This window comes from Sarcophilus harrisii, chromosome 4 (assembly GCF_902635505.1).
Source record: "Sarcophilus harrisii chromosome 4, mSarHar1.11, whole genome shotgun sequence".
Taxonomy (NCBI): domain Eukaryota; kingdom Metazoa; phylum Chordata; class Mammalia; order Dasyuromorphia; family Dasyuridae; genus Sarcophilus; species Sarcophilus harrisii.
In genome coordinates, this window is record NC_045429.1 from 68,550,998 (window position 1) to 68,576,627 (window position 25,630).

At 32.3% G+C, this 25,630-nt stretch overlaps 1 protein-coding gene across 3 annotated transcripts in view; it reads left to right on the forward strand.

Moving 5' to 3' along the window:
• CEP350 (centrosomal protein 350) overlaps nt 1-25,630 on the forward strand; it is a 166,676-nt gene that overhangs the window by 128,238 nt on the left and 12,808 nt on the right. For all 3 annotated transcript variants that reach the window (XM_031936976.1, XM_031936978.1, XM_031936977.1), the window contains 3 exons: nt 3,422-3,636; nt 16,674-16,818; nt 19,384-19,544. In XM_031936976.1, the coding sequence (XP_031792836.1) occupies nt 3,422-3,636; nt 16,674-16,818; nt 19,384-19,544 (521 nt within the window). The remainder of the gene's footprint in view (nt 1-3,421; nt 3,637-16,673; nt 16,819-19,383; nt 19,545-25,630) is intronic.

Sequence of the window (25,630 nt, forward strand, 5' to 3'; positions counted from 1 at the left end):
TGGTTGTTTATGTTTTTTGTTTATGCTGCTTAATTTCAGCTAAGCCATTACTATAGTAAGGAAATCCTGCTCGTGCTGCTTATTTGATTATATGATTGCATGTCCCACTGACTGTAGCAGTTGTTATAAACCTTTTTTCTTTCCCTTAAACTTCCCATGCTACTCACTCTTCCCCACTCTCCAAGAACTTTACCTCAGATTTCACCAAAAAATATTGAGTCCCTCTCCAAGAGCTTTTTCTTCTCCCTTTTTCAGCTCTTATCCTTTTGATGTGACCTCTACTACTATCTCCTTTAGTATGTGATCTGACATAGCCCATCTGCTTATGAAACCTGGATTCTTTCCTCTCTTACATTCAGCAAATTGTTCTCACCATTATTCCCACACTGTCTTTCCAATCTATAATCTCTGCTGCTACCTCTTCTTTTCAGATGAGATATTTATATAAAGCCTAGTTCAGCACCTGGCATATAGTAAGTGTTTAATAGATACTGTTCCTTTCCACTATACTTAAAAAAAAAAAACCTTTATAGACCCAGCTATGCCTGCTGTATATTTTATATCTCTTTCTTCCTCACCTCATCTAAATTCCTTGAAAAAACTCTTGACAATTAATGCTTCTATTTTTCCTTTCACTAAACCCTCTGCTGTCTAGCTGATGACTTAATCATTGAACCGAAACTACTCCAAAGTTTCCAGTGATCGATCTTGCCATATGTAATAACCTCTTTGTGATCGTCTTTCTTTTTGAAAGACAATCTCTCTCTTCCCTGAATTTTCCTTACATGGTTCTTGGTGGTTCTCTTAATTATTTGATCATGCCTCCTCAATCTTTTTTTCCTGGAATCATCATCTATATCATATTCACTCACTCTGTGTGGCCACCAAGGTTCTCTATATAATTTTTCATGTGGTGATCTCATAAGTTCTTCACAGTTCAGTTATCATCTTTGTTGAGAAAATCCCAGAGCTATTTATTTCACTTTACTCACTTTTCCAGACTCCAGTCTTATATACCAACAGTTTTTTAGACATTTCAAATAGTATGTCCCATAGATATTTCAAACTCAACATGTTCAAAACAAAATTCACTATGTCTTCTCCTATAAGACTTCCTTCTTTCTAACTTTCCTTTTACTATTGAGGGCGCGATTATACTTTTAGTCATTCAAGTTATAACCTAAATGTCATTACTATGTTTATCTGTCTCTCTGTCTTCCCACTTTCCCTTCCTGCTTTTTTTCTTGTAATTTTTTTCCTATATCATTTACATTAATCCTCTTCACTGACAGAGCTATCACTTTAGGTAAAGCTATCACCATCTCTCACCTAGGCTGTATACTCTTCTAAATTGGTGTCTCTGAATCAGATCTCTCTCCAATCCGGTCCATCTGGACAGTATATCTGCCAAAGAGATTTTCCTAAAGTATAGATGTGATGATGACCCCAGTGATTAATAAACTTCAATTATCTCCCAGTCTTTTTTAGGCCTTTTGGATTTGTTCTATTAAAAGCAAGGCTGGCTTTCTTTCTGAGAGGTTTGAGGAGATTCAAGAGGAACTGAGAGGGAAATGCTATTATAACAACCTGTAATAGAGCTGGTTCTTAGATTCATATTGAACTATAATAGGTGAATTAGGAAATATTTAAGGAACAAATTAACAGCAGTTTTTTTACTTAAGCCTTATTGGGTCCTCCATAAATCAGGAATTGATTTCTTTTTACAAACTGCTAAAAGCTGTTGGAGAAAAAACAGTAAGAACTGAGATTTTCAAGTATAACATTTTAGGTTCATCAGTCACATCTTATCAGCAATGTTTCTCATTCATTTAAAATTACTAGCATTTAATGATATAAATAAAATATGAAAAATTCCATATTATCATCAAATAAATGGCATAAATGTCCAAAAGTATACTTTTCATTCATATAGTATAATAAGATAATTAGTCAGGAAAGAAAAACATTTAAGACTTTTCCCCTACAAAGCATAGTTCTTTTATAAAATTATACTTGAACAATTGTGATGATCCTTATTGTTTAAAAAAGGAAGTCTAATAAATCCTTAAGGACTATTAAATAACTAAGTATATCGACATTATAGTTACCATACCCTTAAAATCTTTTGATACTGATATAATTTGCCCATATTTAAGTAATTCATTTAACCTTAAGCATTTGAAAGGAAGTAGAGTGGACTATAAATGACCATACATGGCTAAAGTTCTTTAATGTTACATTCATCAATCTAAATAAAACTTCCTGGATTTCGTCTTTAAAATATAATGTTTTGGATCTTAAAGGCCATCTTAATTATCCAGTCCAGTCCCCTCTACTGTTTTTTTTTTTAAGGATGAGACATCTGCAATCCAGGAAATTTTAGAGATTCTTCTAAGTTCACACAAACATTAATTGGCAGGATGCATACCCAGATCTTGTAACTCTATCTTCATTCCTCTTTTCAGTGTACTTTGAAAGCAGCTGCTTTCAAAGTGTTGAAATGATAGAGTACTTTTAAGATTTGCAAAGTAGAAATTATACAATCCTTTAAATTTAAGTCTTTAAATATTTATTAGATAGAATATTGCATTGGTATGAATTGTGGAAAGTGGAAAAGAAAGTGCATTCATAAATTATTTTCAGTCAAGCAGAAGTATATAAAATTCCATTCCTTCCTCCCTTATTAAAACAAGGCACAAGGCTTGGTGCTTACTCTACGATTAGATAATTGATGAAGCAGGACATTAATATGTAAAATAGACTCTGAAAACTTCTTTGACTTTTAAATGGATTGAATATCAGCAACTCACAAAACTTTGACATTTCATCAGGTATTAAAAATGTTTGGATAAGAAGACAATAGAGTTCTAAGCATTCTCTCCCTTCATTAGTTACTTTGTGTTTAGTTTTGTGTTGTGTGTGTGTGTGTGTGTGTGTGTGTAGGGTGTCATGGAATAAATTGGAAACAGTTACAATTATTTCCTTTTTGGTTTTGTATTCCCCATTCTTTGCATTTGTACAAAATAGATATTTAATAAATGTTTAAATTGAATTTGGGTAGTTGTCTAACTGTATGTGCAGGAAAGACCTATTGATAAGGAGATAAGAGAACCCAGCAGTAGAAAGAATAGGGCTTTAGAATTTAGAAAGTGTCTTATTAAAATTTCTAGTTCTATTTCACATACTATCTGTTTAGTTAAGTAAGTAGGATGCCTGTTACATTCAAAAACAAGTGCGTTAAAGTATCATGAAATGTCTTTAATATAACTTCACCTGACACTCTTAAGCTAATAAATGTTCATTTCAGCTTTTCTATATTATGCTTTTATTCATGCAAATATAAATAGTAAGAAGAAAAATTGGGGCTAATCGTTTTTGTTAAACTTGTATTTTTCTCATATATTCTTTTTCCCCTTTACAGAAACAGCTAGTGAAGAGGAGTCTCTAGCACCTTCTTGCTCTAATCTAAACAGTGAAAGTTCTATCCCAGAAGAATTAGGCAGTCCATCTGCTGAACCTGTACCATCTGGAACTACAGCTCAGGGGCAGCCTGGGAGCCTAAATCACAGTATACTTACTGAAGAAATAGTTTATTCACAGGATCTAGAATTGTCTACTATCTCCACTACGAAACATGTAAGTGAAAGTGCAATTATACTTCATATCACAATATCTTTAGAATTCTAAGAACCTTTACCAAATATAGTACTATTATTAAGCATTCCATCAGAAATCATGTATTTACCACCTATAATATGCCAGGCAAAAAGTCTCTCTCCTTAGAGAACTTGCTCTCTAGGAAAGAGAGATTGAGGGCAACTTGTCGGCAATGATGGCAGACTAGCCTTTGAATATGGATGGGCTGCAAGTAAAAAAGAGTGAACAGGACAACAGACCCATTGCAAGAATTTGACTCATTTTGATAACCAGTATGCAGTGCTGTTGTCTATTTAGTCAGAAGCTAAAGGAAGGATCTTATTAGGGCAAAAATCCAAGAGTGACCAAGGATTTGGGGAAACTCAGTCCTATAATGTGCTTGACATTCTCCTTATAAAAGACAATAACTACCAATAAAATCACAAAGAACAATGGAAAGAATCCAGCATTTATTTTTGCTGAACAATAAGGGGACATTACTCCCCAAAACATCAAATTATCCTAAAGATTTTTGTCAGAAAAGTGGGGAATAATGAAGACACACTAAAGATTGGAGATAAGTTTTATTGTAAAGGAAAATGCATATTGTTCTGCTGGCAGTATCCCCCAAATTTCCTCAAATGGAACTCTTTTTTCCAAGATTTCCAAGATACTTGACTTCAAAGGAAAAGATTTATTTCAAGGTAAAGATATCTCAAAATGAAGTAGAAAATGAAGGTTATTTAATCATTGACAAAAATACTAGATTTCAGTTAGAGGTTAGTGAAAGTAAAAAAAAAAATTTTTTTCTTATTTAGACAGATGCACAAAATTCATTGACTTATGTTTTATTTACTTTTGATTGTCACTTTAGTTTTTATATCATAAAAATTTTCAATATGCTTCTTTCTTCTACTCTTCCAAGTCCCTCTTATCTTCTCTTGTCACCAGGAAAAAAAAAGGACCCACTGTCTACAATTAATAATAAACACAACATTCAACACCCACACATGAAAAGATTTAACATAAATTAATGCAAAATGAAGTAAGCAGAGTTGAGGAAACAGTATGCTTGATGAGTATAGTGACGTAAATGAAAAGAATAACTACAAAACAATTGAAAGGTATTGTTTTATAAGTACTAAAAGCAAGCCTGACTCCATTGAAAAGATATGAAAAAAACACCTCCCTCCATTCCTTTAGAGGTGGGTAGTCTATAGGTATGGGACCATGCATGTATTGTCAGATATTTTTCAGTGTATTGGTTAGTTTTCCTGATTTGGAGGCTATGGGGAATGGAGCAAGAAACAAAGTTCTCTGCCCTTCTCCTAAAAAAATAAATAAATGAGCAAAGCAGATCTTTTTTGTTATAAAGAAAAGTTCTCTGGGAAGGATATAAGATGAAATTTAGATGCTATAAAACAAAAGTTGTCCATTTAAAAGAATTTTTAAAAATTTAATAATACTTTATTTTTCCAAATACATGCAAAGATAGTTTTCAACATTCACCTTGGCAAAACTTTTGTGTTCCAAATTTTTCTCCCTTTCCTACCCTATCCCTCTTTCTTCCTCCAAGATAGCAAGCAATCCAATATTGATTAAACATGTGCAGTTCTAAACATTATTTCCATATTCATCATACTATGCAAAAAAATCAAATCAAAAGAGGGAGAAAAAGAAAGGGGAAAAAAAAATCAAACAAACAAACCACAAAGGTAAAAATACTATGCTTTGATCCACATTAGTCTCCATAGTTCTCTCTTTGGATGGGTTGTCACTTTTCATCACAAGTCTGTTAGAACTGCCTTGAATCTCACCTCATTGTTGAGAAGAGCCACATCCATCACAATTGATCATCACATAATCTTGTTGTTGCCATGTGTAAAGGGCTGAAACTCTTGAGTTGTGGCACCAAGGACTGTTCGAGCACTTAAGGCTAACTACTGATTGGACAATACTCTATGGGCATATGCTTGGAAAATGGCCCTTCATACTATCCTGTGCTGGCTCAATAATTGGTGTATACAGAGGATTGTAGGAGGGACTAGAGCGTGGAGTAAGACTAGCCAGGGTCACTTTGGTGGTGGACGAGGAAGAAGGAGGTCGCAGAGATTCTGCTTCCATCCAATTCAATCCTACCTCTAAAGACAAGGACTTTTGCTTATCCTGACTCTGGCTGATTCTAAGGTCTCCAGGGTGCTAATGCAGTCATCACAGCCATGTACAATGTTCTCTTGGTTCTGCTCATTTCACTTAGCACCAATTTATGTAAATTTAAAAGCAATTTTTAAAAAAACAGTGTCAGGAATGCTAATGGTTGGAGCTTGGTAGGGAAAACCATGTACAACAAAAATGATTTTAAAAAAAATATATTGGGGGAATTGTGGGAAAGTGATGGCATGCCTAGAGGAGCCTAGACCTTCTGTAATTACCACAATGAAACCTAAAAATGTGTCATTAACTGCTGAAATAAGGAAAATCAAATGGTAGATTCCTCTATCCAAACCAAAGATACAGAGAGATACCACCAGAATACTCTTAAGAATGGTGAAGAAAATAAGCTGGGACAGTTCTAAAGCAAAGCTCAGAGTTGCCCCTGAGCAACAACAGAGGCCCTATATATCTGGTGTCTAAAATAAAGGTAGATGTGGCCAACCTCAATGGTGAAAGAAGAGCTCTAGGAAAAAAGATCAGGTAACCATAAAGCCCCATGGCAAGAGCCCAGTCAGTTAACGCATAATATAGGGGGAGACAACCTAGAGCCCTATGGCAAGAGGAAGCAGTACTGGAGTCCTGTTAAAGAGGATCTAAATTTTTACCATGCTTAAGACCTACACCATTTAGGAGTGTAGGAGCAGGACCCAAATGTAGATCATTTCAACCTTTCAACACAGGCTGCAAAGTGTGCTAACACACCAAATATTAAGAAGAAATTAAGAGACCTAGATGAAGAGATCAGCTGTACAATTCCAGTTAAAATTTCAGGGGAAAAAAGTGCTTTGGCCAGAGAATTGTAAGAATACTTAAGAACAAATCATACAGGATGCAAAATAGAATAACTGGGAAGGAAAAAAAATAAGAAAAATTGATACCTGAAAATAGTGGAAAATCTAAACCAGGCGCTAACTGCCAAAAATTAGAGTGAGCTAAACAGAAAATAGCTCAATAATACAACAAGAAATAATAAAAACAAAAATTATAAAATTGGGGAGGGAGGTGTAAGAAATAATAATATCAAAAACAATCTGGAGAAAGGTCAAGAGATAATTTAAGAATTATATTATTTGAAAATCATGACCAAATAACAACCTACATCTAATTGAAGAGAAATAATTGGATAAGAAATTAGTTTCTTCCCACCCCACACTCTCCACCAAGAAAAGATATTAAAATGATTCTGATACTAAATAATAAGAAATCCAAAATTGTCAGGAGCCAAGGCTACATGAAAATGAAATATATTTAGAGGGACTGCAGGTTATCTCTAGACATCTGTGTACTAGAAAGATAAATTAGGTTTTGTATGTACAAAAACAGGTTATTAGCTCTTAGAAGTAAGCCATATATTTATTTGTACTGAAATGTATTATGAGGTATTCTCTTGACTTGATGTGATCAAAAGCTTTTAGCATACCATAATTTTTCAGAATAAACCATATCTTTTTGTTACCATATTCTAAGAAGTTATAAATGAAAACTCTATATAAACTCTTAGAATAGAGAGCACAGTGAAAAATTGAATCCACTGGTCATCTGAAAGAAAACCTAAAATGATAATTCTTAGGAATGCAATGTCATAGTCAAAATCCAGAGCTCACAAGTTATTGAAAAAAAAAAAATGCTACAAGCAGTCTAAAGCGAAGACTTGGATATACAAAGGAATCACATGATCATAGAACTTTAGAGGCTGCTACCATAGAGGAGAGAGAACTTGGAATCTGATATTTTAAAGGGTAAAAGATAAAGCTTACTATCAATAATAATCCATCTGGCAAAGCTAAATATGTAGGGAAAAGAAATGAACATTTTAATGAAATAGAATATTTCCAGTTACAGACAGTTCTCACTTTATATAAGTAGACTGTTTTACAGACCTCTATGTAAAGTGATTTTTACATAATGTGAATTTGCCCACAGATGTGGGAAAGGACAAGGGGAAGGAAGGAGAAAGGAGGCCATATGCAGGTGGAGGGGAGGATTCAAGGACACTTGTTGAATCAGGGACAGAGAAACAAGAGCAGAAGGAGGAACAAGTGCGGGTCAAATACATAGACTCCAGACAGAGACAGGAGAGGACAGGTAACACGTGGGGATGAGGCACAGATACATAGTACCCTAGCATAGACAAGTGGAGACCAAACATGCATACAGTGGGGTTCATAAATCCATTCTGCTCTTGCTTGAACAGGTTTTTTGAATGATTTTGTTATTGTTGTTTTTTGGAGGAGTGGGCATTTGGAAGACTGCAGAGCACCAAGCAAAGAGAGAGAGCACAGCACAGTATTATACAGTAAAATTAACAAAGGTGGGGGTTTTTGGGGGGAATTTAGGTTTCTTTCAGACTTTTTTTTACATAAAGTCAGATTTGTACAATGTGAATTTCCATGTATAAAAACTTTTACTAATGAAAAGATCAGAATTGAATTGGCATTTTGAAATGGAAACAAGAACCAGAAGAAAATTTTTAAAAAGATATACACACTTGTTTAATTGGAAGAGAATATGTAGAAATTAATTGATAGCAGAATAATAATAATACTAATAATAATAGAAGAAGAAATAAATTCTCAGAACACTAATATTTTTAAGAGTCATAGAAAAAGATAAATATGAGAAAGGACCCAAAGGAGTTGGTTTTTTTTTGTTTTTTTTTTTTTTTTTTTGCTTTGATGTTATTGGGGAAAAAACAAAAAGGAAGTTGACAGATTAAGGATTCTATCAAGTTCTATCAAACATTTTTTTAAAAAAATTATTTCTATTACTCAAACTGTTTGCAATAATAAGGAAAAAACGGTACTCCTACTTTTCCATGATCTAGATATGAAATTGATATCTGAATGAGGAAAAGGCAAAATAGAGGAAGAAAATTATAGAACAATATCTTTAATGAAAATTGATGCAAATAAGTTTATGTAAAATAATAGCAAAAAGTTGTGATGACCGCATTAGCATCCTGGATACCTTAGAATCAGCCGGAGTCAGGATGAGCAAAAGTCCTTAGTCCTTTATTCTTGGTCTTTAGAGGTAGGATTGAATTGGATGGAAGCAGAATCTCCGCGACCTTCCTTCTTTGTCTCCCACCCAGAGTGACTCTGACTAGTCTTACTCCACCCCTTCATCCCTCTTACAATTCTCTATATACACCAATTATCAATAATGGAAAGGGCCATTTTCCAAGTATATGCTTATAGAATATTGTGCAATCAGTAATTAACCTTAAGTGCTCAGTTGTCCGGACCTCAGTGCATGAACTCAGTGCATGAATTTCAGCCCTCTACAAAAGGTGTAACTCCATATTAAAAAGTTCAGACATTATGACCAAGGAATGTGGAGGTTCAAAAACTACAAATAAAAAAAAAAGTTATATAAATTTTAACTCTGTTACTGTTATCAGTAGATAATAAAAAGGCTTTTGACAAAATCCAATACCTTTTCTTATCTTTAAAAAAATGCCAGAAAACAGAAACAAAGGACCTTTCTTTAATGCACTAAATAATATGTTTCTAAAACAGAAGTAAACTTTATAAATAATAGAGAAAAATTCACAGACTTTCCTGATATCAGGGGTAAAGGAAGGATGGCCCATCATTATTGTTAGTGTTTAACATGTTCCTAGAAATGCTGGCTATACACTTACCTGATTTTACTTATTAAGCAGAAGATGCTATGTTAACTGTAATGGCTTTTCTGATATTTATTATAAGTCTTAGTATTGATCTATTTTTCCAATACTGCACACTCCTGTGTTTGGACCTTTATTTTAATAGCTTTGCAAGAGAAAATCCTGCACCTGGTTTCCTATAATTTAAAAAACTAAAAGAAATGAAAAAGCAAAAAAAAAAAAAAAACAATAAATAAATAAATAAATAAATAAATAAATAAATAATTAAATAAAGTAAATAAATAAATAAAGGCTTTATTGTTAACAGACCAGATAGAACCAGAAATTATGTGAATATGTTGATTATCAAAACATGTCTTAACTTTTTTTAGGGCAAAATTACACTTAAAAGTTCTGGCATAAATGTTGGCACTTTGGTGGAAAAGATTAACTTTTGAGACTCAGATTTCCATATATACCCAATAATGTAAAATTATGTGAAATGTTTTAAAAATTTGTGAGACTGCATAATTACTGTTTTAATAATTCAATTTCTTGAGAAAGGTAATTGTATAAAATTGCTACTGCAGCTTTATTTTCAACATGACGTGCCTGTAAACCATGGAATTCCCCCTTTGTAAAAAGACATTGTAGATAATTTGAATGTTTAATTATAGAAAGGTCATTAGTTTTCTTGTTACACATTTTGTTAGTCTGGTTTTTGTTGCTTATCAGGTTTAATATTGTTCTTGAAAATAGTTGATGCTGTGTTATGTATAACTTTTCTAATAAAAGTTGTGTTATAAGCTGTAAAAAAAAAAAAAATGCTGGCTATAGCAATAAAACAAGAAAAATAAATAGAAGTAATGAGCATATAGCAAAAAGAAAACAAAATTATTTTTTGCAGATGATAACTTCATTAATTGAATTTAATTAACTCCAATTAATTGAAGCAATAAGCAGTGTTGCATACAATAAGGAGAGTGAGAGAAAAATCCCACTTCAGCCTATATACTGTATACCACATTTGGGGATATAGCTAGCAAGATATATTTAGAAACCATATGAATTCAATTATAAAACCCTTTGCAGAATTAAAGACATACACACACACGCACACATTTAGCTTTTAGATTCTATTTTCGGTTCCAATTACTCTCTACTCCCAAACCTTTAAAAATCAGGAAAAATAAAATCCTTTACAAATAGGTAGTCATGCAAAAACAAATTTCCAACTTAGTCATCTCCCCCTACTCCTATCCCCCCAACCCTCCCTCCCCTCAAAAAAAAAAAGGCAGGATAAGAAAATATGCTTCAATCTGTACTCTGAAGCCATCAGTTTTCTTGTCTGGAGGTAGATACCACAAGTCCTTTGGAATTGTATTTGGTGCATGTGATGTTCAGTTACAAAGTATTTCACAGTTGATTATCAATGTCTTTGATATTGATGTTACTATATAAATTGTTCTACCTCTGCTCACTTAATTTTGCATCAGTTCATAGAAGTTTTTCCAGATTTTTCTGAAACTATCTACTTCGTAATTTCAACATAGTAGTATTCCATCACATTCATGTACCATAACTTGCTTAGCCATTCCCCAATCAGTGGGCATCTTCTCCATTTCTAGTTCTTTGCCCCCAGAAAAAAATGAACTGTTATAAATATTTTTGTACATACAGGTCCTTTTCTTGTTGCTTGCAATATAGACTTATTAACAGTATTATTGGGTCAAAATATATATATATATGTATATATGTAGTTTAGTAGCTTTTTGGACATACTTCTAAAACATGATGTGATGTTTCTGACATTTTCTCTCTGTTTACTCAATAACAAATTGTTTTGACATATGCAGCTATATAATATGATTTGAGATTTTGTACTGATATTGATTTCCTACATATTCTTGACCTTTTGTTCCAATGAATTTGGTTAAGATTTTTACTAATTTCATAAAATAATTCATCAGTAATTTCATTGGTATGGTATTGAATAAGGAAATTTAGTTAGTATTGTCATTTTTATTATATAGACTTAGCTTATCCAGGAGCAATTAATATTTCTTTGATTTAGTTCTGTCTTTCTTTGTGTGAAGAATGTTTTATGATTGTGTTCATAGAGTTCCTGTGTGTGTCTTGGCAGGTAGACCCATCAAGTATTTTATACTATGTGTAGTTATTTTAAATGGAAATTTTCTCTCTGCTAGGTTTTGATGTTATTATGGACAGAAATGTTTCTTAGTGTGCTTTTATTTTATATCTTGCAACTTTGCTGAAGTTTTGTTTTGATTAGTTTTTTGTTGTTGTTGAATCTTTAGGGTTTTATGAATAAATTAACATATCAGTTGTAAAAATTGATTTAGTTTTTGTTTTTTCATTGCCTGTATTTATTCCTTTAAATTTTGTTCTTGCCTTATTTTGCAAGTATTTCTAATACTTGTAGTATTTCTAATACAGAGCTGACTATAAATATGGTAGTAATGGACATGCTTGCTTTACAAATCTTGATCTTTTTGGAAATGGTTCTAGCTTAACCCATTATATATGTTTTCTCTTGGCTTTCTGACAAATTAAGGGGTGTGTGTGTGTGTGTGTGTGTGTGTGTGTGTGTGTGTGTGTTTTATAAACAAGATTTAATGTTGTATTTTGTCAAAAGCTTTTTCTTTACTTGTTGAAATTTTTTTTGTTGTTAATATGGTCTGTTATGCTTATGGTTTTCCCACTATTAAACCAGCCCAGCATTCCTATTAGAGCCTAGTTATCTTTGTGATATATTGCTACTTTCTGTTTTCCAGTACAGTTTTTTTAAATTAGCATCATTATTCATTAGGGAAATTGGTCTATAGTTATTCTTTTTCTGTTTTGACTCTCCCTGGAGTAGGTAGTAAAATTCTGTTGAATATCCATTCAATCCTGGTTTTTTCCCTCCCTCCACCCCTTTTTAGGGAATTAATTTATAGCTGGTCCAGTTACTTTTTCTATGATTTGTTACTTATTCCTCTTCTATTAATTTTGGGGAATTTCACTTTTTGCAAATATTCATTTTATGTAAAATTGTCAGTTTTGTTGATATATAGTTGGACAAAATTGCTCCTAAAATTGTTTTTATTTCATTTTTGATTGTGGATTCATTCATATTTGATTTTACTTTTTTGATCAAATTAGCTAGTCACTTAAATTATTAGGTTTTTTCCCCTCGAAACAAAACACAAAAAAACCCCAACTTCTTGTTTTATTAATTTGGTTGGAGAGTTTTACTTTCAGTTTTGTTGATCTCCTTTGATTTTCACATATCTATTTTAGTGTTTAATTGGAATGTTTTAATTTTTTTGGTTTTCTAATTTTTAAATTGCATACCAAATTCATTTATCCATCCTTTTCTCTTTATTATTGTTGAAAGAACTCAGAGATAAAAATTTTTCCCTGAGTACAGCTGCATCCACATTTGGTGTGTGTTTTCATTGTCTTTACTGAACTTACTGATTGTTTCTTTGATTTGTTCTTTGACCTAGCCTTTCTTTAGAATTAAGTTATTTAGTTTCTAATTAATTTTGAATTTGTGCTCAAAGGGCTTTTGTTAAATGTAATTTTTCCTGCATTATGATCGTAAAAAAAAGATGCATTTAATAGTCCTACTTTTCTTCATTTACTTATGAGGGTTTTTGTTTTTTTTTTGCTTCAATACATGATCAAATTTGTGGATATGCCTTTCAAAGCTGAGAAATAAGTACATTCCTTTTTATTTCTATTCAGTTTTCTTCAGAGCCACCATATCTAACTTTTCTGATATTCTTCTAAACTTTACACAGACTTTATCAAAGTCTGTGAAAGTCAGATTGATGTCCCTCACTATTATAATTGTACTATTTACTCCTATAACTCATTTCATTTTTTTAAAAGTTTCTAGATGTTCATAGACAAAGGGCATGAATGTGAGTTGATTATGTTTGGATTATTTCTTCCTCCCAAAGAAATGATGAGAAAGAAGAATGCATTAGATGAAGGGGAAGGGAAAAGTAGAATGGAAATTTTTTCTCACATTAAAAAGACATGCAAGGAAAATCTTTTATAGTGGAAGGTGAAATGGGGAGTGGAGATGATTTGCAAGCAATGCTTAAACTTCACTCTAATGGAATGGTTCACAAAAAGGAAGAATGCATGTATGTGTATATATATATTATATATATTTATATATATTTATATTTAGTTAGGTATAAAAATCTTTCTTATCCAATAGGAAAATAGGAAGGAAAGGGGATAAGAAATTTGGGGATGTGAGTAAATTAAGGGAGGCAGTGATCAGAAGCAAAACAGACTTTTAAGGAGGAATATTATAAAAAGAGGGAGACAAGGATGGAGAGAAATATACAGTTAGTAATATTGAAATGGGCAAGTAGAATGGTTTAGAAACCAGAATCGAGTAATATGTGGTTTATAGGAGACACATTTGAAACAGAAAGATACTGCCAAAGCAGAATCTATTATGTCTCAACTGAAGTAAAACAACAACAACAACAACAAAAATACCAGGGATAGTGATCATGCTTTCAGACAAAGCAAAAGCAAAAATACCTAATTAAAACATAATCAGGGAAACTACATTTTCTTAAAAAGTACCATTATCAATGAAGAAATTTAAAACACTTTATGGCAATTTTCTCTTATAAAAGTCTTTATTTCTCAAATATAGAGAACCAAATAAAATTTATTAACATTGGTCATTTCCCAATTGATGAGTGATCAAGAGATATGGATAGACAGTTTTTAGAGAAAAAAAAAACCAATACATTAAAGCTGTCTATAGTCATATGAAAAAAAAATTCAATATTATTATTGATTAGAGAAATGCAAATTAAGATAGTTCTGAGGAACCTACCTCATAGCTATCAGAAATGACAAATGATAGAAGGGGATGAGGAAAAATAGGTGTATCACTACTAAGTTTGTATAGCAGTTCTTTTAGTAATGGCAAAGAATTGGAAATTAAGGAGATCCTTTCAATTGGGGAATGGCAGAAAAAATTGTAGCACATGATTATGATGAAGTATTATTGTGCTGTAAATGACAGGGAGGTAATTTCAAAAGAAACATGGCACAGCTTTTAGGAACTGGTGGACAGTGAAGTGAAAAGTACTGGGAAATTGTTGTATACACAGTAACGGCAAGGTTTAATAATGTTAAACTGTGAAAGACTTGACCACTCTGTTTAATACAGTGAAGCAAAATAGTTTTAAAGGACTCATGATGAAAAGAAATGTATCCACCCCCAGAGAGAGAACTGATAAACTCTGAGCAGAAATTGAAGGAAGCTTTTCTTGCTGTCTTTATAATTCTTTTGATTTTTTTTTCAATATGACTAATATGAAATTTTCTTTTGCATGATTTCACATGTATAATTGACAATTTTGCTTGCCTTCTCAGTGGGTGGGGGAGGGGTAAGAGAATTTGGAACTTAAAATTTAAAAAGAAAAGAATGCTTAAAAATAAATAATAAATTTGTTTTAAAAAATTTAATTTACATGCTGTGCCATTTAATGCATCTATGGTCAGTATTAATATTAATTCATTGTCTATGGTACCTTTTAGTAAAATGTCGTTTCCCTGTTTATCTCATTTAATACGATCTATTTTTGCCTTGGTTTTGTCTGAGATCATGATTGCCACCCTTGTCTTTTTTTACCTCGGCTGAAACATCATAGATTCTGCTTTAGCTCCTGACTAAGTCTTTTTAGATCTCTCTCTTCCAAGTGTGTTTCTTATAAACAACCTATTGTTGGAATCTGATTTGTACTTCATTCTGCTATCCTCTTTCATTGTATGGGTGAGTTCATCCCATTCACATTCACAGTTATGATTGCCAACTGTGTGTTTCCTTTCATTTTATTCTGCTATATTTAGGGTTTCTCTCTTTCACTTTTTAAATCTTGTCCCCTCTTTATAACTGTCTGTTTTGCTTCAGACCACTGCCTTCCTTAATCTACCTTTCGTCTTATCACCCTCATCCCCTGGTTCTTTTTCTTACCCATTTTCCTTCCTTATTTCCCTATTGGATAATATGAGTTTATGTACCCAGATATGTACATATATTCAAATGAAAGTGTGGTCCCAGTATTGTTCACTTCTTTCACCTGCTGCCCTGTATTATAGAAACTCTTGTGCAACCAATTTATGTAGATAATGTTCCCCATTCTTCCACCATTCCCAGTGCCTTTGTCTTCCCTACCCTTCCATTCTTTTGAAATCATCTAGATCTAATAGAATCATACCAAGACCCTCTATTAATTAGGTTCTTTCTTAAGACCTGTTGCTGTTGAAATTAAAGTAAATTGAGGTAACAGAATTCCAAGCTTGTTCAGTTTATTGGTAAGGTTAGCAGTTACCAATAAAAGTGATCTTTAGTTCCTCAGCAATCCAAAAGACCCTGAATGAGGGCTGACGGATTATTTTTATGGACAAAAGGAAGACCATCCAAAAAGTAGAAGGAATTTCATAGAAGCCAATTATATTGGCTAGAAATTTGGGATATTAGGCTAGCAGCAACCCCATTCATCTTGCCTGTGTGAAAAAAGCTCATTGTAGGGTCTGCTTGTATGGCCAATTAGTGTTGCAGCCATAACAGACCAGACTTTCTTGAAAGACAGCCAGTTTTGCAGAGATAATAGATGAGACTCCCTGGCATTCACCCACATCCTTCAAGGATAACAGATTTCTTTGACATAAAAAAAAGAACAGTGATTAGCAGGAAAACTGAACTCTTAATTCTAGCAACTTCTCTCTTATTTATTTATTTTATATGTAGCTTGTTTGTTTTTTATGTAGTTTTATTATAGGTTATATAGTTTTATATGTGGTCTTTCATGTTTGTTTGCTTGTTATCTTCCCTGTTAGATTGTGAGCTCTTTGAGGGTAAGGATTGCTTTTTGACTTTTGAACTTTGCTTTTTGTATCCCTATTCCTTAGCACTATGCCTGGCACATAGTAGGTGCTTAATAAATGTTTATTAATGGATTTACTTTCTTTACATGTACATATATGTGTGTGTGTGACTGATTGATGCTTTTTGTTCTTTCATCACAGTCATTTCTAAAAATGCTCCCCTTTTCTTTTCTTCCCCCTTTCACAACTGAACTTTACCCTTGTATTATGTTCCTTTTTTAAATAAAATTTTTGAAGTTAATGTAGTAAATGTCTCCTCTTTGCTTCCATATTTGAATAGTCACCTTCCAAAAGCTCTGCATCCTTGTCAAAGCATGATTCCAGTAAAGGAAGTCACCGGACTGGAGGACAGTCTCGCCTATCTGGAAAATCCCATCAACTCTCTCATAGTTGGTCAGATGAGTCATTATCTATGACACAGTCAGGTAAGACTAATAATCTTTAATTATAGCATTTCAATACAATTTGTCTTTCTGTAAATGAATAAGATGCTTTTTTCTAAGTTTTTGCCTGTCATGATTGAATTGAGAGGTGTTTTTTTTAAATAAAAGAGCTTATAACATCACAAGTGGGCAATATAAAATTTTGTACTTTTTTGTTAGCAAGGAATTCTGCAAGCAATGAAACTAGATGATAACACTGTAATTATTTAAGTAGCAGGAAGCAATTGAGATTATTATTTTACTGTTATCACATACATCAACAGCTAGTAGCATAAGGTTCCATATCAAGTTTTCCATCTCAATCTTTTCTAGCAAAATTGCCTCAGTTTTCTTCCTGTCAATTTGATTAAAGGTCATTTAATGAATTATTCCTTTTTATTTTATGTTATGGATTAAAAGGTTTCAGAATAAATAAATGCATCACACTTTTCTAAAGCAGATTATTCCCATAAAACTATAGAACATCATAAAACTGTATACAGTGACATGATTTCCATTTGGCAGGGAGTATATATTAGTCATTTTCATTAGTCTTTTAGTCTTACCCTAATAAAACTCAGAGGTTTTTCATTTTTCAATATTTTTGTTTGTTTTTAATAATGTTTTGTTTCTAAATAATGAAAATTATTTCACATACATACTTCTTAAGATCAGTCTTCTTGTATATCAAAGAAAAGCTTAAATTAAGCACAAACATAATGATAAGAGTAACTGCATCTGAGAGTATAGATATAATTTTATGTTCAACTAGTCCTTGGCCTTTTTCATCTGGAGAAAATACTTTGTTTTTATGTCTATCTTTATTTGACAGTACCAGTACAGTACATAAGCTTTTATAATTTTCTTTTGTTTGATATTATATTTCTTATTAAGTCAGTGGTCTCTTTCATAGCATCATAAAAGTAACTTTTCAACCTTCAGGTACTTGGTAATTTCTTTGACTAAAAAGCGCAACAGATAATTTAGTTTAAAAAAATATTGATAAGATTAAATACAGAAAAGATTAATTTTTAGTCTCTGCCACAGATTTCCCATTTGCAGTGTAGTAGTCTAGAATCATTAGCTGCTATAATTAGTCTTTTAGTATAAGTCTTTAATTAAATACTTAGGATTGCAAAACTCCTAAGTCTTGTTTTAAGTGCAGAAGTATACATGGGAATAAAATTCATTTGCCTTTAATTTTCCATTAAATCAATGGTTCCTAGCCTATGGTGTATTGACCTCTGAGAAGTTTCAAAGTTGTAACAAGGTACTTCTAAAACAAATAAATATATAATGTATTGCATAAGTAAATGTCTCATACATATGCAAGTTCCCATTTTTAAATATTATGTAGATAGTATTATAATTAATAAAATATAAATTTATTTTAAAATGTACTAAATTTATAGTAGCTTTTTGTTATAATAAATTTTTTCAAATGAATAGTAGGTACAATTCTTGTCATATATGAATAACTCAAAATTTTTTGATATTGAGTCTTTTCACTTAAAAAACAGTTTGATTTAAAGAAAACTTTAATGGGAAGCTAGGTGACACTATGAATAGTGTGCAGGACCTGGGATCAGGAAGACCTGAGTTCAAATTCAACTTCAGAGAGTGACTAACTGTATGACATATCTCCTACATGAAGGATGGAATTCATATAAGATTCTCTTTATCTTCATTATATCTTTGTGGAGTTAGATAAAGACAATATTCCTTCATGTTAGTGGTTTTCATATTAATAAATTCTGAAATTTACTGGGGTTTGCCAATGGTTTCTGACTGCTTCCATAAATAAATGTAACTTGCCCAATATTGCCCTGTAAGTCACTGGAGTTGTGACCAAAACTTGGGGTTCCTTATTCCATATTTAAAGCTTCTTTGAATCGGACCTAAGACTGTGTCTTGCTTTAAGAGAATGTATATAACCTCCTGACCCCATTTAAAGAAATACTATAATTAATTCTGTGAATTCATTTTAGAATGTTTAATACAATCTTCTTATTTTTTTGTTGTTGTTTTTAGTGCACAAATATGTTTTTGATTTGTTTTAAAAATTAATTTCTGGTTTCTGTATACTTAAATGTCTCCTTACATGAGTAGATGTGACTAATGTACTATTAGTGAAGCTGGAATGTGATCCAAACATTCTGGAAAGTAATTTTGAATTTTACCCTCAAGTCACTAACTAAACTATCTATATTCTTTGAGCTAATAATCCCATTACCATGGTTTCATTTGTAGTTTCAGGTGACAGAAATGAAACCTGAAAATAGGGAAACAAATGAAAAAACAATTGAATAAGAAAGGATATAAAGTCTGTTTTCCTTCTTTATCACTGCTTAGTTTGTGAAAATTTTATTTTATTGACTGTTTAAATGAGGTTTTCTTTTGAATTTTCTGGTAATTAAGTAAGATTAAATACAAATGTTTTCATGATTATTGTGGTTTAGGAAAATCTGTTTCCGGGTAAATTTCATTCATGAATGAAATTTATCACCTGAGGAAAAACTAAAGAAAAATCTATATATTTTAAATTGCTTTAATTGTATTTTTTTTCAGAACCTACTTCTGACCAGAGTGACATTGAAGGTAGAATCAGAGCTTTAAAAGATGAGCTGCGGAAGAGAAAATCAGTTGTTGATCAATTGAAAAAGGAACAGAAAAAAAGACAGAAAGAGAGGCTAAAAGCCCAGGAGGCCAGTCTGATCAAACAGTTAGAGGTTAGAAATTGGATGGGAGATGGGTAATATGATACTAAGGCTAATGTATATGTGAAATCCAAAATGTTTTTTATATTTACAAAGTGATAATTGATTAGAAAATTTCCATCACTAAACAGTTCTTTTAATGCTGGGTTGTTTTTTTTTTTTTTTTTTTAATCTTATGAAATCTAAGTTTTTTTTTTTACAAAGAATTAAACATGAATGATTTTTTTTTTTAATGTGCAAAGGACAGTGATTATTTTATAGTAACAGATAAGGTACTTAACCAGTGATATACCAACAAACTTATCCAATTAAATAATACAAAAAAATGTCTAAAAAATTAAAAATAAAACCTACCATCAATTTGTAAGTTCCTTGTCACAAAGCACTTTGATATTTATTGGCCAGACATTTGGCAACTTCTTTGATGATTTCATACTGTTTTTCAAATACATCTTAGTACTTTATCCAGATAGTTATTATCATCATTACTGAGAATAGGGTTTACTAATAAAATGCTCACTGGGTTTATCTTTGATAAATTTCACTTTCCTCTTATAAAGTACATAATAGCAAAGATAGGCATTAAAATGACAGAAAACAGAGTTGACAGAGGATATAAAATTGACTCTATTCCTCATGCCAACAGTTAAACTTGATGCTGATTCTTTAGAAAAATAAATACTTCATTGAGTTTGTGATATGAAAATTCATTCCTTAGATTTATTAATAAAAGGATTTTTTAGTAATTACAATATCTTTTTTAGAGCCAGCTCCATGATATCTTGGAAAGAGAGCTGGCCTTACAGTTAGGAAGACCTGGATTCAAGTCCTCTCTCTGATACTCACTGGCTTTGTAATGCTGACAGGCTATATAACCTTTCAGTGTTTTGTGCAACTCTTTAAAACTACAAATTGCATTGGTAAAGAGAATTTCCTAATCTAGGAATATCTATATCAATGAAATCACAAGTGCAGAGCCCTGTACCTTTTAGTAAATATATGCAAAGTTGTACAATTTTGATCTTACTGTCCAGTTAAAGGTAAGTAGAAAGTGAAGAATCATGTCATCACTCTAATGTAATTTTGAGTGATGTTGTTAAAGGTGTGCATAAACTGGTACCAAGAAGTTGTGTGACAGTAGTAGATAAAACTGAATGTCTCCAATATCGGCAGAGAAAAGGTTTGAAATAACATCATCAGTTTTAAAATATGAGGGTCTACTCAATGATCCTAGAATTTAATCATTTTAAAACACTTGCAGATATTCCACAGTTTATAAATAGCAAATAAATAAAATAAACAAAAATATCTTGATTAACCATTAAGAGTTCACATTCTTGAGATTTGTAGTTAATTATGTTATTCTGGAAAAATGAAATACCATAAGAGAATTTTTGCTACTTCATTCTATTGGTTTACATACTCATAAAAACCCCTAAAATTCATCACTCTTAGTAGCTTTCTGTATCCACATAGAAAGCTTCCTAAGTCACCTTGCCTGATGCCCTAAAATAACTTCAGATTCAATTCAGCACTTGTGAATTAAGTATTTATTGGTGTGTGTGGTAAGCAAGAAGACAAATAAAGAATTTAAACAAGACATAATTTCCTTCTGTGATATAGACTGAAGTCTTGGATGAAAATATACATGAATAGTATAATTATCTAATTTATGAATGATTGCAAATGGGAAGACTAATTAATCCTAGTTATGTGATAGAATTGGAATCCAGATGAGACAAAAAGAATAAGATTAAATTTATCCATAGATTCCTAAAAGTCAGTTTCATAAATATGGGATCAAAATGAATTACAGGATCAGTATGAATCAGTAGTGTGATGTAGACGCCAAAAAAGAAGTAATATCCTAAGAGCTAAATTAATAGCAATGTAATTAGTATACAGATTGGTAGGACACTATCACTTTGGTCAGACTATATGTGGGCACTGTACAATTCTAATATTCATATTTCAGAAGTTGACAAACTGAATATGTTCTGAAAAGTGTCACCTGATGAAGGGACTAAATGCATACACATTGCATGATATCCTAATTACCTTCGAATTCAATTTATTGAATATGTCATCACAAAGAGACCAGTTGATGAACTAGTGTTTGTCCTGAAAAAGATGACTTTTTAGTGGGGCATTATAATTGTTTCCATATATTTGATGGGATGTCATATGGAAGAGAAATTAGACTTATTTTCCTTAGTTCACAATGGCAGAACTAAGAATATATAAAACAAAAAGTCTCAAAAATTAAAGATGATCAGAAGTAAGATGGGCTGCCTCAGAAAAAGGTACATTACTTGGACATTTTCAAGCAGAGATTTTAAGTACGGAGTGCCATTTTAGGTTTGTGAGAAAGATCATTGTCAATTGGAGGTTCAGAAAAGGCTTCATGGGAAAATGACATTTGGGGAGGACTTTAGGTAGAAATTCATCTTCTAAAAGAACTTCCAGAAAAAAAAAAAGCATGAATGAAGGCAAAGACAGAAATGCATAGAGAATGGCAAATAGTTTGGGCTGGAGCTTAGAAGAAAAGATGATCATTAAATAAGACTGAAATAATTCGGTAGTACTTGTTTGTAAACAGCCTTAAGAGTTAAAAATCAGAGTATAAACCTTAGTCAGCAGGTGCTAAAGAACCTTTAAAGAGTTTTATTTAGAGGAATGACATGGTTAAATAAATGCTTGAAGAAATTCAATCTACCTTTGATGTGAAAGATGGATTGAAAGAAGGAAAGACTAGAGGTGGGAAGACCTATTGCATCAGTCCAGTAATGAGAACCTATATACAATAGAGTGAGAGTAGGAATAGAAAACAAGGCACCAGTACAAGAATATCAAGAGTATCAATAGAGAATCAAGAATTTGATAGTCATTAGATTATTAGCTACTTAAGAGTAGGAACTATATTTTACAAACTTTTTTTTTTTTTTGCACTTCCAACACTTGGCACAGTGCCATGGCAGACAGTTTATTGATTGGTACTGAGAGGAAATGGAGAAAGAAGAATTAAAGACAGTGACAAAATTTCAAAAATGGAGGACTGAGTGAATAGCACCACTTAATAGAAATAATGTGATCGAAAGGACATATTTTTTAATTCAAATATTTATTAAATACCTTACTATTTGCAAACTTTTGTGCTACACATCTGTATTATAAGACTAAAAAAAAAAAAAAAACAGTTTCTCCCCTCATTAAGCCTGTTTTCTATTATGATATGACATATTCACAAATAAGTATAATATAGACTATGATAGGAAGAATAATAGGAGAGGGATGCAAACAAATTAAGGAAAATCTGCAGTGAACAGTATGTTTTGATCTGGGAAGATCACAAAATTTCAGAGGAGAAAGAGACTGACAATTAAGATCAACCAATACCTGAAAAAAAATCTCAACCAAATGCCTGATAAGTACTTATTTAACCTTTACTTGAATACTTCCAAGAAGAAGGAACACAGCCTCAGGATTAGAGTTCATAATTCATCATCTCAAGATCTTTTACTTTCCTGGTTGCTTCCTTTGAAAATATTCCAGGTTTTCAGTGTCCTTCCCTAAAATGGGTAGTTCAAAATTGAAAGGATTACTCAGATATGAATTGACTAGAGCAGAGTATGCCATTAAAATCCATCCTCTGATTCCTGGCTGCTTCTAAATGCTGCCCACAATTATTGTGGTACTTTTTATTGTTTATTTATTTATTTATTTTTGGTTTTGGTTGGGAGTTTTTGTTTTGTTTTTGTATCTGTACCATATTGTTGACTCACATCAATCTTATTGTCCACCAAAACATCCAAATGTACTTTTAGAAAATACTGTGTAACCATTCCCTACCAATCTTGTATTTGACTTTTTAAGCCGAGTGTAAAAGTATACATTTATCCATATTGCGTTTCATCTTTTTTAGAATGTCGCTTTGGATCCTGATTCTGTTGTCTAGACTATTAACTATCCCTCCAAGATTTGTGTTATCTTTAGTTTGAATAAAATAAACATGTCAAATAATACCTTAAAGTTATTAATCAAGATATAAAGTATTAATATGTACTTTCTGGATATAACTATTCACTATATTCACAATGTAACTATTCAGTTAGTCCTGAATCCATTTAACATTTGTGTAGCCTACAACTCTCTTTCTTGTTCACAAACATTGTATTAGACTTTGACAAGTGTTTTGCTGTGATCAAAGCAAACTATAGCTTTTTTTCCTCATCCCTGATGTAGATATCCAGTCAAAAAAGTACTTCTTCAACAAGTCCTAGAATATTAAAATTAAATAATGAATTAAAGAACATAATATTTTATGTAGGAGGTAATAAATTGAAGAGAATTCATAGCAAGAATTGTTAGAGACCTAAAATACAAGTTTTAAAAATTATGAATAGTCAGTCAACTAGCACTTATTAACTGTGCTTATTGTGTGCCAGATACTGGGAATACAAAGAAAGGTAAAAAATGTTTCTTGCTTTCAAAGAACTCACAGTTTAATGAGGAAGATAACATTCAAGATACATATAGGATAAATTAGAGATAACCAACAGAGGGATGGAAAAGGTTTCCTGCAGAACACGGGGCTTTAGCTAAGACTTGAAGAATACTGGGAAAGCTGGAATGGAGAGAATTATAGGCATGGCAGAAATCACAGACCTGTGAAAATACTTTGAATTTAGTGTGAAGAACAGTCAGGAAGGTTATTGTCATTGGATCACAGAGTACATGTTTGAGAATGAGGTGTAAAAATACTGGAAAGATAAAAGGGAGCTAGATTTTGAAGAATTTTGAACACCAGATTGTTTTACATTTGATTTTGGAGATAATAGAGAGCTACTAGGAGTTTATTGAATAGAGGAAGTGATATAGACCAGAGCTTTAAGAAGATCAGTCTGATAGCTGAGTGGATGGATGTTGGACTGGAATGGGGATAAATTTGGGGCAAGGAGACCAACAAGCAAGCTATTGATGAAGATAGATGATGAGATCTTGGACTAGCGAGTTGTCATGTCAAAAGAAAGAAGGGAGCATATGTGAAGTTTAGAGGGAAATAAAAAACAGCCCTAGGCAACTGATTATATATGAGATAAGATAATGAAGTTAAGGATGACACTGAGGTTTTGAGCCTAGATAATTAGGAGGATTAGTACCCTCCATAATAGGGAAGTTAGAAAAAGGAAAGAGTTTAGGTAAAAGATAACAGAATTCACTTTTGGTTATATTGAATTTAAGATATGTATGGATCATCCATTTCAAGATGTCTATTCAAGCTGGAGTTGAGAGACTGAAGATCCAGAGAGAGGTTAGGGCAGAATAAGGAGATTTGAGAATCATCAGCTTAGAGATCATTGAAACCCTATTACTCTATTGTAGACAACCTGCTTAGAGAGGTTAGCCAAAAAAGAGAGGCGATTAAAGACAAAAATTAGAGATGTATGAAATGAGTCTGAGAGAGGCATGGTACATGTATCGTCAGTAGGGAAGCTTCCAGTAGAGAGGGAGGGATGGGAAATTAGTGAGCATATAGAGATGATAGAGGAACACATGGAGAAAACCTAATAGCATGGGATCACTTGTGTGTGTAGAAGGGTTTGCTTTGGAACAAAGAGAAAAACCAACTCCTCATGTAAAATAGAAGATACTTGTAGAAGACATCTGAGTGATATGAAATGCGGAGGCAGGGAAAAGAGGGAACTCTCTTTAAATGGACTCAGGATTTTTGTTTTGTTTTGTTGTAAAATAAGGGACAAGCTTCTCAGCTGAGAGAGCTGAGGAGTAGTGAGAGATTTGAGGAGGGCTGAGGAATAGAGATTTGAGGAGGGATGAAAATCTACTTTGGTGAGTGAGATAGTGAATTGATTAGTTAGAAGGATTGCTTTGCTACAATCAGGATCCAACTGAGATTATATAGTATAAATTTATAGTAGATCCAGGTAGCATGGCTTTTTGATTTTTCCAACTTCATTCAGCAGCATGTAAGTAAGCGTAAAAGTTGGATAATCTGAGGCTGGATTTTGGCAGGGCAAGATCAGTGATGGACTCAAGAGGGCAATGTAGAGTTGAAATGGCTCACCAAAAGGTACATATAC